General features: G+C 57.1%; 1 protein-coding gene across 1 annotated transcript in view; it reads right to left on the reverse strand.

Annotated features, from left to right (window-relative positions):
- Window positions 1-1,100: 1,100 nt before the first annotated feature.
- Window positions 1,101-14,116, reverse strand: part of ATP10A (ATPase phospholipid transporting 10A (putative)) — a 45,234-nt gene continuing 32,218 nt past the window's right edge. Inside the window, exons 16-22 of the mRNA XM_059678338.1 lie at window positions 10,272-10,348; window positions 9,190-9,315; window positions 6,304-6,504; window positions 3,685-3,765; window positions 3,468-3,572; window positions 2,730-2,917; window positions 1,101-2,024 (exon numbers count right to left, since the gene is read on the reverse strand). Of these exons, the coding sequence (XP_059534321.1) occupies window positions 1,418-2,024; window positions 2,730-2,917; window positions 3,468-3,572; window positions 3,685-3,765; window positions 6,304-6,504; window positions 9,190-9,315; window positions 10,272-10,348 (1,385 nt within the window). The 3' untranslated portion in view covers window positions 1,101-1,417. The remainder of the gene's footprint in view (window positions 2,025-2,729; window positions 2,918-3,467; window positions 3,573-3,684; window positions 3,766-6,303; window positions 6,505-9,189; window positions 9,316-10,271; window positions 10,349-14,116) is intronic.

Consider the following 14,116-nt stretch of genomic DNA (forward strand, 5'->3'; position numbering starts at 1 on the left):
GTCCACCCGCTCTCCTGCTCGGCCCTGACACGCAGGCGACGAGGGACCCTCGTCTGTCCCTTGACCCCAATCATCTACCGGCTTGTCCCCGAGTCTTCTCTGCAGTATCGCAGAGGAGGGGATAGAGAGGAGAGAGAGAGAGTGAGAGAGAGAGAGAGAGAGAGAGAGAGAGAGAGAGAGAAACATCAACGACGAGGGAATCACTGATGGGCTGCCTCCTGCATGCCCCCCACTGGGAACGGAGCCGGAAACCCGGGCCTGTGCCCTGACCGGGAATCGAACCGTGACCTCCCGGTTCACAGGTCGACACTCAGCCACGGAGCCACGCCGGCCGGCCGGCTCCTTTCCGTCTGTTTTAAAGCCTTCTCCCTCCCGGCCTGCCTCTGAGCCTCTGCCAAGCTCCGACGACGCGGTGGCTGGCTCCCTGGCTCCAGCCACCAGCCGGGAGTCGACAGCCTCCGAGCGTCTCATGCACAAAGCCCGCAGCCGGAAGACAGCCGTCGTCTGGTGCTCTGGCCCCGGCCCCCTGCGACGTCAGCCCTCCTGGGCCTTCGCTCTGCCTGTTGGCGGCCCAGGGCTCCCCCAGGTGTGCAAGGAGGCAGGGTCTCCTCCCAGCGCCTGGCCGCTGAGCATCGACCTAGGCACCAGGAGGTCCCGGTTCGATTCCCGGTCCAGGCACAGGCCCGGGGTGTGGGCTCCGTCCCCAGTGGGGGGCGTGCGGGAGGCCGCCGGTCCATGATTCTCTCTCATCATGGATGTTCCTACCTCTCTCCCCCTCTCCCTTCCTCGCTGAAATCAATAAAAATATATTTTTAAAGGAGAAAACATATACTAGGCCCGGCCGGCGTGGCTCAGGGGTTGAGCTGTGGGAATCAGACAGACCGTGAGGGACCGGCCACCGGCGTCGCGTCCTGGCCCTGTCACCTCCCCTCCCTGCTGTCCACGCCCGCCCGGGATCACCGCTCTCGCACGCACGCCCACACGCATACGCACACACATGCACACGGTCACACGTGGTGGAAGCCCCCAGGGCCACGCCTGCAGAACCACTCCGCTCACGCCGCGTCTTCGCACGAAATGAGACGGACGTACACCGAGGGTCGCTCTTCGTGAAAACGTTTATCTACCTTAACGCTCGGACTCCTGGCTCCCTCAACGGGCTCTTTACTTGGGGCTCTTAAAAAATAAACTTTTCCTCGGTTCTCTGGGTACCTCTGGTTCCCGGCGCGAGCCTGGGACGCATATAAAATACATCTTCCTAGACCTCTTCTGTGCAAACAATAAACATAAATAATACGAACATCTATGTTATACATAAAAAACAAGGGTCAGGGGGAGGCTGGCGCCGTCCCCTCCCCCCTCCCCACCCCCCCGTCCGGCCCCCACGGCCACCTGCAGCCCAGGGCCAGGTCCGGCCCTAGAAGTAGTCGGCGGCCCGCTGGCCTAAGCCACACAGGTCCCCGTCGGGCGGCGGCGGGGGGCCCGGCAGGAACTCGGCCTCGCGCTTGTCCCCGTGGAGACTGTCCCGGGACAGCTGCCACACGCTGCCCAGCCCGCCCACCAGGCTCAGCGAGGAGATCCAGCCGAGAGAGCCGAGGTGGGGGAGGCTGAAGACGGACGAGAGCGAGGCTGTCTGGCCGGATCGGGGGGGTTTCGCCCTGGAGTCCCCGGAACGCCTTTCCGGAACCGCGGCCCGGGGCCCGGAGGGGCGGCCCGGGGCCCGGTGGCCGGAGGCCTCCCGCAGCGGCACGGTCACGTCCACGCCCACGTCCATGGGGCTGGGCTCCTCGCTGGCCTCCGGGGCGCCGGGCGGCCAAGACCCGGGCGAGGCGTCGTCCTGGGAGGCGGGCGCCGAGGCGTCGGGGCGGCTCGGTTCTGAGGTGTCGGGGTTCGGGGCTCCCGGGAGGGGTTCCGGAGGGTCCCTGGGGGCGCAGGGTTTCTGGGGGGACGACCTCTTGGCCAGCTGGCGGGCCCGCTGCAGCCGTGTGGGGAACAGGCTCCCCTGCAGAGCTTTGAAGAACAATCTGCAAGGAGCAGAGGGGACGTGGTCGGCGGCGCCCTGGGGCTCGCACGGGCCGGCAGGCGGCAAGGACAGCGCTCCCGGGGCCCGGCCGGGGGCGGGGGGGGGGGGCGGGGGGCGCCCAGTCGGTTGGAGCATCGTCCGTCCCGGACGCCAAAAGGTTGCAGGTTGGATTCCCAGACAGGGCACATACCTAGGTTGCAGGTTCAATCCCCAGTTGGGGCATTTGGGAGGCAACCAATGGATCTCTCTCTCTCCTCCTCTCTCTCTAAAAATCAATAAAAAGAAAATGGTCCCACGCCCGGCCGGCGTGGCTCAGGGGTTGAGCATCGACCTAGGAACCAGGAGGTCCCGGTTCGATTCCCGGTCAGGGCACAGGCCCGGGTGGCGGGCTCGATCCCCAGTGTGTGGCGTGCAGGAGGCAGCCGGTCCACGATCCTCTCTCATCATGGATGTTTCTCTCTCTCTCCCTCCCTCTCTGACATCAGTCAGACCTTGTGTGCATATGTGCATAAGCCAAGGACACAGACAGCAGGGTGCTGAAGGCCTGGGGTGGGGGTGGAGGCTCATGGGGGCAAAGGGAACACATGAAATACACCTTCAACAATAAAGAATTTAAAATAATAATCCTAATAAACAATAAAAAATGGCCCCAGAGCTCAGGGAGGACTGGGGGAGGCGGGGAGGGGGTAGCGTCCCCGGCACCCACCTGGGCAGCAGGGCTGTGATGGGCGCGATGAGACAGGTCAGGTAGAACAGGGGGTCGCCCGTCAGCGTCTGCATCGTCCAGTAAGGGTTGGACGGAGGGTAGCAGGTCGCGCAGGAGCTGTTGTAGACGAAAGCCACCGTGAAGAACAACAGGGCGCTGAAGCCGCAAGCCGTCCAGTTGAGCCAGGTCTGGGGGGGGGGGGGAGGAGAGAGGAGGGGCCGTGGGTTCAGCAACAGGGCACTGGTCACCCCTGAGCCGGGGGTGGGGAACCTCCAGCCCGAGAAATCACTTGGTCTGGACTTCGGGGCGAGTTCATTCAAGGCGTGACCAGCCCCGGGGGCATCGGCCTGCGGACGGAAGGGTTCAGGGTTCGATCCCCACTGGGGGGCCTGCAGGAGGCAGCCGATCCGTGATTCTCTCTCATCATGGATGTTTCTCTCTCTCTCTCTCTCCCTCTCCCTTCCTCTCTGAAATCAATAAAAATACATTTTAACCCCCCCCCCCAAAAAAATACCTTTGAACCAGGAGGTCACGGTTCGATTCCTGGTCAGGGCTCACGCCTGGGGTTGTGGGCTCGATCCCCAGTAGGGGGTGTGCAGGAGGCAGCCGATCCATGATTCTCTCTCATCCTGGATGTTTCTCTCTCTCCCTCCCTCTCCCTAAAAATATATATTATAAACACACACACACACACACACACAACCTTCTAGATCCCACAGGCCCACCCATGATGCTCACCCAGGTCTTGGTTTCGATGCCCAGGTGCAGCAGGAAGGTGAGCAGTGCGATGGCCGTGATGGGGGTCCCCCAGGTGAACACGTCGGCGTCGGAGTCGTAGTAGGCCTGCGAGACAGGGGCGGCGGGCGCCCTGAGTCTGGGGGGCGGGGGTAGGGGGTGAGGGTGGGTGGGAACCGCCGGAGGGAGCTGAGGGGAAGCCGGGGCGGGGCCAGCTTACCAGGTAAGGAATGAAGAAACAGACCAGGCTCTGGAAGGCGGCGTCCGCCATGTTCCACCAGAAGGTGCGGGGCCGGTACTCCTGGGACACAGGGGCAAGGGCGGGGCTGGTTACGGGGAAATACGTGCTCAGCTCTTTTTAGTTGTTAATATTTTAAAAATTGATTTCAGAGAGGAAGGGAGAGGGAGCGAGAAAGAGAGAGAGAAATATCGCTGATGGGAGAGAATGGTGGATCGGCTGCCTCCTGCACGCAGCTCACTAGGGGTCGTCCCCATAACCCGGGCCTGTGCCATGACTGGGGATCAAACCGTGACCTCCAGGTTCGTAGGTCGACAGCCACTGAGCCACACCAGCCGGGCTGAACTGGAGACTATTGCACACACAGAATAACTCTGACATGGAGACTATTGCACACACAGAATAACCCTGACATAGAGACTATTGCACACACAGAATAACCCTGACATGGAGACTATTGCACACACAGAGTAACTCTGACATGGAGACTATTGCACACACAGAATAACCCTGACATGGAGACTATTGCACACACAGAATAACTCTGACATGGAGACTATTGCACACAGAATAACTCTGACATGGAGACTATTGCACACAGAATATCTCTGACTTGGAGACTATTGCACACAGAATAACTCTGACATGGAGACTATTGCACACAGAGTAACTCTGACATGGAGACTATTGCACACAGAATAACTCTGACATGGAGACTATTGCACACACAGAGTAACCCTGACATGGAGACTATTGCACACACAGAGTAACTCTGACATGGAGACTATTGCACACAGAACTCTGACATGGAGACTATTGCACACAGAATAACCCTGACATGGAGACTATTGCACACACAGAATAACTCTGACATGGAGACTATTGCACACAGAGTAACTCTGACATGGAGACTATTGCACACAGAATAACTCTGACATGGAGACTATTGCACACAAAGAATAACCCTGACATGGAGACTATTGCACACACAGAGTAACTCTGACATGGAGACTATTGCACACAGAGTAACTCTGACATGGAGACTATTGCACACAGAATAACTCTGACATGGAGACTATTGCACACACAGAGTAACTCTGACATGGAGACTATTGCACACACAGAGTAACTCTGACATGGAGACTATTGCACACAGAGAATAACCCTGATATGGAGACTATTGCACACACAGAGTAACTCTGACATGGAGACTATTGCACATAGAATAACTCTGACATGAAGACTATTGCACACAGACTAACTCTGACATGGAGACTATTGCACACACAGAGTAACTCTGACATGGAGACTATTGCACATAGAATAACTCTGACATGGAGACTATTGCACACAGAATAACTCTGACATGGAGACTATTGCACACAGAATAACTCTGACATGGAGACTATTGCACACAGAGAATAACCCTGACATGGAGACTATTGCACACACAGAGTAACTCTGACATGGAGACTATTGCACATAGAATAACTCTGACATGGAGACTATTGCACACAGACTAACTCTGACATGGAGCCTATTGCACACAGAATAACTCTGACATGGAGACTATTGCACACACAGAGTAACTCTGACATGGAGACTATTGCACACACAGAGTAACTCTGACATGGAGACTATTGCACACAGAGAATAACCCTGACATGGAGACTATTGCACATAGAATAACTCTGACATGGAGACTATTGCACACAGACTAACTCTGACATGGAGACTATTGCACACAGAATATCTCTGACTTGGAGACTATTGCACACAGAGTAACTCTGACATGGAGACTATTGCACACACAGAGTAACTCTGACATGGAGACTATTGCACACAGAATAACTCTGACATGGAGACTATTACACACAGACTATCTCTGACTTGGAGACTATTGCACATAGAGTAACTCTGACTCGGAGACGATGGCACACGCAGAACCATCCCAGCCAGCTGAGGAGCGAACGTGGAAGGCTCACGCTCATCGCTGGCTGGGAGGAGCTGGTAATTAGCCTGTCAATCCACGCAGTCTATTTACCACTGTTTACATCTGTTTGTGTTCGCGTGTCCTTTCAACAGTTTCCCTATGCGTTCATCTTCTTGTTAATTCCCCGTGCAAAGTAAGTCACATTTCTGGAGGCTTGTTTTAGAGAAAAAAATGAAAAAGCAAAGAAAATCCCTGCTCAGGCGGCAGCTACCACAGGGCCCTTGATTTAGATTCCAAGCAGGCTTCCCTCCGGCTCCTGCTGACTGGGGTGGAGTTGGTTTTCGCCCCATTATCCATTGTTTTAAAATATATGTTTATGGATGTCAGAGAGGAGGGGAGAGGGACAGAGAGAGAAACATCCGTGATGAGAGGGAATCCTGGATCCGCTGCCTCCTGCACGCCCCCCGCTGGGGATCGAGCACACACCCCGAGCACGTGCCCTGACCGGGAATCGAACCGGCGACCTCTGGGCGCACCGGATGCAGCTGAACCACCGAGCCACGCCGGCCAGGGCTGACTCGACAACGGGTCCCTGGGGACTTGCCCTTTCCAGGCCGGGAGCGGACAGGGCGGGAGGGAGACGGGAGGTGGGCGGGAGGGGGCCTCACCTCCATGTTCTGGCCGCTGCGGTACAGCTGGGGCTCGGCCAGCAGCGCCTCGGCCGGCACGTCCTTGTCCAGCACCCCCGTCACCAGCTGGGGGAGCGAGGAGAAGAGGAGGTTGAAGAAGATGAGGTACCACTGGTCGATCATGGCCGAGGCGGAGAAGCCGCAGAGGAACTGGAACCAGAACAGGAGACCCACGAACATCTGGAGGCGAGACGGGGAGCAGGGGGCGGGCCGGTCAGGGGCGCCGACCGGGGCCGTGCCCTCTGGGGCCTGAGGGTTTCGCTGAGTGTGACGGCCGCGACGGGAAAAAAATTATTTTCAAAAATATATTTCATTGATGTTGTACAGAGAGGAAGGGAGAGGGAGAGAGAGTTAGAAACATCGATGAGAGAGCAACATCGAGCAGCTGCCTCCTGCACGCCCCCCACGGGGGACGTGCCCGCAACCGAGGTCCAGGCCCTCGACCGGAATGGAACCCGGGACCCCTCAGTCTGCAGGCCGACGCTCTATCCACTGAGCCACACCGGTCAGGGCTGAAAATTTTTTTAACTTTTTTTATTCTTGAGCCCTGGCGACGGGCCTGGCACACACTGTCCCCTGGATCTGCTTTGTCCTGTTTTTTTTTTTTTTAATCCTCACTCGAGGATATTTTCCCACTGATTTTGAGAGAGCGCGGGAGAGAGAGGGAGAGAGAGAGAGAGACATCGACGTGAGAGAAGCACATCGATGGGTTGCCTCCTGCACGCGCCTCGACCAGGGAGCCTGGGCCGGGGAGGAGCCTGCCACCGAGGTACGTGTGCCCTTGACCGGACTCGAACCCGGGACCCTTGGGTCCGCAGGCCAATGCTCTAGCCATTGAGCCGAACCAGCTAGGGCCTGGGTTTATTATGATGATTTTTTAAATGTTTCTATTGCCCTAACTGACGTGGCTCAGCATCCGGCCACGGACTGAAGGGTCACAGGTTCCATTCCGGCCAAGGGCATGTCCCTCGGTTCTAGGCTCCGTATGTCTTTCTCACATCCATGTTTCACTCTCAAATTGATGTTTCTCCCTCTCTCTGTCTTTCTCTCCATCTCGCTCTTTTCCACTCTCTCTAAAAGTCAAAGGAAAAATATCCTCAGGTGAGAACTAATAAAAAAAAAATCTATTTTTTTTTTTATTGATTTCAGAGAGGAAGGGAGAGGGAGAGAGAGGTAGAAACATCCACGAGGGGAGAGAATCGCGGATCGGCTGCCTCCTGCGCGCCCCCCACTGGGGATGGAGCCCAAACCCGGGGTACATGCCCTTGACCGGGAATCGCACCCTGACCTCCTGGTTCCCAGGTCGGTGCTCAACCACCGAGCCACCCGGCCGGGCGATCATCTGTATCCATGTGAGCTCTCAGGACACACATCCTCCAGGTCCTGTTTCAACCCCACGTCTGACCGCGGCTCTCCCCTTCTCCACGGAAAACCAACACACCTGGCTTCTTCACCGCCCCCCTCCCCGCGCCCCGTCCTGCCCGCCCTCCCTCCTCACTCCCTCCTACGCCGGCTTCTCTCACCCCCGGCCACAGGCTCGGCCTCACGACTCATGGTGCGTAAGCAGCCTCCACCGAAAGGGGAGAGAGAAAAGAAAAAGTATTAAGATAATTGAGTGGGTGTTTTTTTTTTTTTTTTTTCTCTCTCTCTCTCTCCCTTTTTCTTCTGCGTCCCTGTGGTACCCGACGCTGTCTTTCTCCACCGCTGTTGCCATGGCAACGCCTCCTCTCTTTCTTGGAAAGGAGCGCCAACGTGTTTGTAAAACTAATGAATTTCTCATCCTTGCACTCCTCGAGCGGATCAAGTGCCTGTTAACAGCGGCCCCGCGCCTCCGGCGGGGCAGGGACCGCGGGCCTGGCCGGGGGTCCATCCCTGCCCACGCCGGGTGGCCGCGCGGGGCCCGCGGCAGCAACTGAGCCGCCGGGGGCTGGCCCCTCTGCCTGGCACATCTGTTCTTGTCAATCCTCACCCGAGGGTATTCTTTTCCGCACATTAAGACAGTGGAAGGGAGAGGGGGGGGAGAGAGGAAGAGAGGAAGAGAGAGAAACATCAATCATGACAGAGACACAGCCACTGGCTGCCTCCCGCACGCACCCTGACGGGGGCCGGGGATCGAACCTGCCACCCAAGCAAGTCCTCTTGACTGGGAATCTCAGGTCCTTTTATGTTTTTAACATAGGTTTTTAAGCCCAGCCAGTGCTGCTCAGTGGTTTGGCACCAACTTATGAACCAAGGAGGTTATGGTTCGATTCCGGGCTCGATCCCCAGTTGGGGGCCTGCAGGAGGCAGCCAATCAATGGTACTCTCTCATCACTGATGTCTCTCTCTCTCTCTCTCTCTCTCTCTCTCCCTCCACTTCCTCTCTGAAATCAATAAAATATATTGATTTTTAAAATATGTATGTTTTTTTAAAATCTTTATTTTTGGAAGTATGACATAGGTCCTCCTTTCCCCCCCCCTGCGCTTCCTTCTAGCCCCCCCTACCCCCCCAACCCTGACCTTCACCCCCCTATTGTCTGTGCCCATGGGTTATGCATATAGGTATACACGTTCTTTGGTTAATCTCTCCTCACCCACCACGTATTTTAAATATGTTTTTATTGATCTGAGAGACAGAGGCAGGGAGAGGGAGAGAGAGAGAGAGAGAGAGAGAAACATCAATGATGAGAGAGAGTCACGGATGGGCTGCCTCCTGCACACCCCCTGCAGGGGATGGAGCCTGCAACCCGGGCCTGTGCCCTGACCGGGGATCGAACGCTGACCTCCTGGTGCAGGGGACGACGCTCAGCCACGGAGCCACGCCGGCCGGGCTCGGGGCGGCCCTTTCACTCCCACACGCGCAGACCAGCGGGGGCCCACACCCACCGTGTTTTTGTAGAAGAAGTAGAGCACCATGTTGGCCAGCCGGGAGTAACACCAGTGTCCGTGCACGATCAGCAGCCTCTCGAGGTAGCGGAACCGGGGCACCGCGAAGTCGCTGGCCATCACTGCCTTGGGGGGGAGAGGACCTGCGTGACGGGCGGCACCTCGCCCCGCCCACCGCCGTCTCATCCCCCCACGTACAAGGCAGCTCCAGGCGGAGGAGCCCAGTGCTGCACGTGATGTGTGTGCGAACGGCCAGGCCTCCTTTACGATCATCTCTCTTGTGATCGCCTTCGAGGAAAGAAAAATTCCAGCCCTGGCCGGGGTGGCTCAGTGGATAGAGCATCGGCCTGCGGACTGAGGGGTCCCGGGTTCGATTCCGGTCAAGGGCATGTACCTGGGTTGCGGGCACATCCCCAGTGGGGGGTGTGCAGGAGGCAGCTGATCGATGTTTCTCTCATTGATGTTTCTAACTCTCTATCCCTCTCCCCCTGCCTCTCTGTAAAAAATCAATAAAATATATTAAAAAAAATAAAAATAATAAAGAAAAAGAAAAATTCTATTTCAACAAGGATTCTAGTTCAAGGGTATTGTTTGTTGTTTTTTTTTTAAACAGATTTTTGTTGATGTCAGAGAGGAAGGGAGAGGGAGAGGGAGAGAGAGAAACATCGATGATGAGAGAGAACCATGGATCGGCTGCCTCCTGCACGCCCCCCACTGGGGATCGAGCCCGCAACCCGGGCCTGTGCCCTGACCGGGAATCGAACCCGGGACCCTTCGGTCTGCGGGCCGATGCTCTATCCACTGAGCCAAACTGGCCAGGGCTATTTCAGGGGTATCTTTTTTAAGTAAAAAAAATTTTTTTTATTGATTTCAGAGACGAAGGGAGAGGGAGAGACGGAGAGAAACATCCGCGTGCGAGCATCAATAGTTGCCTCTCGTACGGCCCCGACCAGCAGGCCATCCACCATGAGTCGTGTGGCAGGCCGACCCTTCAGCTCTGTCGCCCAGAGGCCCGCCCCCCGGGAAGGCGTGAGGGGACCGTGAGCCCCCCGGTCGCCCGGGACAGCCCCGAGGCGTCTTACCTGCATGCCCTCCTGGCCGGAGATGCCCACGCCCACGTCGGCCACCTGGATCATGCTGACATCATTGGCTCCGTCTCCTAGAAGCGGCACAGGCAGGAGGGGCCCTCTGAGACGAGAGGCCCAGAAGCAAATCGGCTGCAAGGGGGTCCCCACAGGCCCGAGTCCCCCGAAAGGTCCCGGGAGGAGCGGGGATCGGCCCTGGGAGGACTGAGTCAGGCCGTCGGAGGTCAGAGCGACCACCGTGCCAGGTCTGAACCGCCAGCCGCACCCAGAGGTGTGTCGGAACGCGGGCGGGGCCCTGGCCGGTGTGGCTCAGTGGATAGAGCGCCGGCCTGCGGACCGAAGGGTCCCGGGTTCGATTCCGGTCAAGGGCACCTGCCCGGGTTGCAGGCTTGATCCCCATTAGAGGGCGTGCAGGAGGCAGCCGATCTATGATTCTCTCTCTTCATGGATGTTTCTCTCTCTCTCTCCCTCTCCCTACCTCTCTGAAACCAATCAATCAATCAATCAATCAATATCTATCTATCTATCTATATGAAAGCGGGCTGGCTGTGGCCACCTTTCATTTAGTGTGCACTCTGCACAGCTGCCTCCCACGCCTACAGTGCCCTCAACACGGCGTCCGGCCCCGTGAAAGACGCTCCCCTCTTCATCACGATTATTTCCTGAACTGGTCCAATCTGTTATTTATTTTTTTCTTTTTTAAATATGTTTTTATTGATTTGAGAGGGAGAGGAAGGGAGAGGGACAGAGAGAGAGAAACATCCATGATGAGAGAGAATCACGGACTGCCTGCCTCCTACTGGGGATGGAGCCCTCAACCCGGGCACGTGCCCTGACCGGGAATCGAACCTGTGACCTCCTGGTTCACGGGCCGATGCTCAGCCCCTGAGCCACGCCGGCCGGGCGCTGGGTCCAGTCATTACCGCACGGACAGGAGACTCCAATTCACACTCAGGCGGGCGCTTCCCCGCATGGGGCGCAGGAGGGGTACGTTCTGCCCAGGAAAAGGCTGAGATCCGTGTGCGCACGGACTGCCTCCGTGCTCACCTCTGCCCTCCCGCCCCCCGACAGTCCCCCCAAGGAGCACTGCTGCTCCCCCAGTCCAGCTGCTGACGGGGAATGTTTAGCCCCCGCCCGCCCGGCCGGCGTGGCTCAGCGGTTGAGCATCGACCCGTGAAACAAGAGGTCAGGGGTTCGATTCCCCGCGAGAATCCATCCGCAGTGTGGGGCCTGCAGGGGCAGCTGTTGGATGTTTCTATCTGTTTATCCCTCTCCTTCTCCCTTCTCTCTCTAAAATCGATTTAAAATTTTATATATATATTTAGCCTTAGCTGGTCTGGCTCAGGGGACAGAGCGTCGGCCTGCGGATAGAGCATCGGCCTGCAGCCTGGAGGGTCCCGGGTTCAATTCCAGTCAAGGGCACATGGCAAGGGGGAGTTGCAGCTCGGTCCCCTGTGTGTGTGTGTGTGTGTGTGTGTGTGTGTGCAGGAGGCGGCCGATCCGTGCCCGATTCTCTATCGCAGATTTTTCTGATTCTCTCTCCCTCTCCCTTCCCCTCTGAAATCGATAAAAATACATTAAAAAACCATATACAGATAGATACAAGGAAAAAACATATATTTTATATGGGAAAAAAAAAAGAAGAGAAAATGTTTAGCCACACCAGGCCTAGGTTAGAGCTCTCGGGGGTTGGGGGCGGCAGGGGAGAGGCAAGGGGAGACGCGGCCACTGCTCTCCGAACTGGACGCCCCAAGTCCCCAGCACGCAGCAGTAACTCGTTTCGAATGCGCCAAGAGTGCAGACACACCACGACGACGACGTCCAGGGGGTGACTCATCCGCATCCACACGAGGACTCTGCCCTGGAATTTTCCCCCTCCCTCCTCCCTCCTCCCTCCCCCTTCCCCCGCCCCCCCATCCTTTATTGCTCTGGGCCCGACGTGGGCGGTGAGTCAGACTGTGCAGAATTGAAATTCTACGAAGCAATAACATCCCTGGCAGCTTTTCCCAGAACGTCCCCTCCGCAACGAGGGGTGATGGACAACAATGTTCTCGGTGACTCACCCCGGGCGGCCACAGACACGAGCTAATGTTCTCCGGGGTCGCCGCCTGCCCTTTGGATTCTAGATTGTTTTCTTTTTCTCGAATCTTTATTGTTTCAAGTGTGACAGATGTCTCCCTTCTCCCCCGGCCCCCTCCGCCCCCGCCCGGGGCCCCTTCTGGCCTGCCCCAGCCCCCCGCCGCTGCCCAGGCCGGCACCATCCTGTGCCTGTGTGTCTACGGGTGGTGCCTACATGCACGCGAGGTCTCTGACGGTCCCTTCCCACCCACCCACCTGCCTCTGTCTTCCCTCTGAGACCCTGCAGCCTGTTCTATGTTTTTCTTTTTTTCTTTTTCTGGTTAATCCTCACCCGAGGGTCTTTTCCCACTGATTTTTAGGGAGAGTGGAAGAGGGAGGGAAAGACAGAGATATCGAAGTGAGAGAGACACATCCATTGGTGGCCGCCTGCAGGTGCCGGGACCAGGGCCCGGGCTGGGGAGGAGCCTGCGACCGAGGCAGGTGCCCTTGACCGGAATAGAACCCGGGACCCTTTAGTCCACAGGCCGATGCTCTATCCACTGAGCACACCAGCTAGGGCTTAAAAAATATATATATATATTGGTTTTAGAGAGGAAGGAAGGGAGAGGGAGAGAAAGATAGAAGCATCCATGATGAGAGAGAATCATGGATCGGCTGCCTCCTGCACACCCCACACTGGGGATGGAGCCCCCAACCCGGGCCTGTGCCCTGACCGGGAATCGAACCGTGACCTACTGGTTCCTAGGTCGACGCTCAGCCACGGAGCCCCGCCGGCTGGGCCGCAGTGGGTACGATTTTATAAACGGTAAAAAGAGCCTGGGCAGGAAGCACTGTGCCAGGTTATGGTGCAATGTGAGGGGGGGTGGGGGGTTCAGGAAGCGACGAGAGGAAGCAGGTGCAAGCGACGGGCCTGCCCCGGCTGGCTCAGCTTAGTGGGTAGAGCGTCAACCTGCAGACCCAAGGGTCCCGGGTTCGATTCTGGCCGAGGAACTCGTACGACTTAACAAGAGGAAGACAAACCATCCGATTTAAAAGTGGGCAAAGGCCCTAACTAGACACTTCTCCAAAGCGGACATACAGACGGCCGAGAGACACACGAAAGAATGCTCAAAGTCCCCGATCCTCAGAGAGATGCAAACTGAAACGACAAGGAGGGGTCGCCTCACGTCCGTCAGCGCGGCTGCCGTCAACAAATCAACACACGACCAGCGCTGGCGAGGATGTGGAGGAAAGGGAGCCCGCCTGCACTGCTGGTGGGAATGCCGCCTGGGGCAGCCGCGGTGGAGAACAGTGAGCGGTTTCCTCAAACAATTAACAATGGAACTGCCATCTGACCCCAGCGATCCCACCTCTAGGACCATATCCTAAGAGACCCCAAACAGCACTCAGAAAGGACATACGCGCCCCTACGCTCATAGCAGCACCATTTCCAACAGCTCAGATCGGGAAACAGCCCGGGTGCCCATCCGTGGTTCATGGGCACCGGGGAATACTACGCAGCCGTGAAAAAGGGGGCCCTCTTAGCCTTGGAGACAGCATGGAGGGGCCCGGAGAGGATCACGCTCAGTGACATAAGCCAGTCGGCGAAAGACAAGCATCTCACGATCTCACTCATAGGTGGCATCTAAGTAACAAAATAAACTGACGCACGGAGTGGATGCAGAGACACGGACACATGGGACAGAGTGCGGGATCTCGGAGGGAAGACGGGGAAGGGAGGGGATGAACCAAAGACCTTGTGTGCAGCTCTGCATGACCCATGG

Source organism: Myotis daubentonii, chromosome 21, assembly GCF_963259705.1.
Source record: "Myotis daubentonii chromosome 21, mMyoDau2.1, whole genome shotgun sequence".
Lineage (NCBI taxonomy): Eukaryota > Metazoa > Chordata > Mammalia > Chiroptera > Vespertilionidae > Myotis > Myotis daubentonii.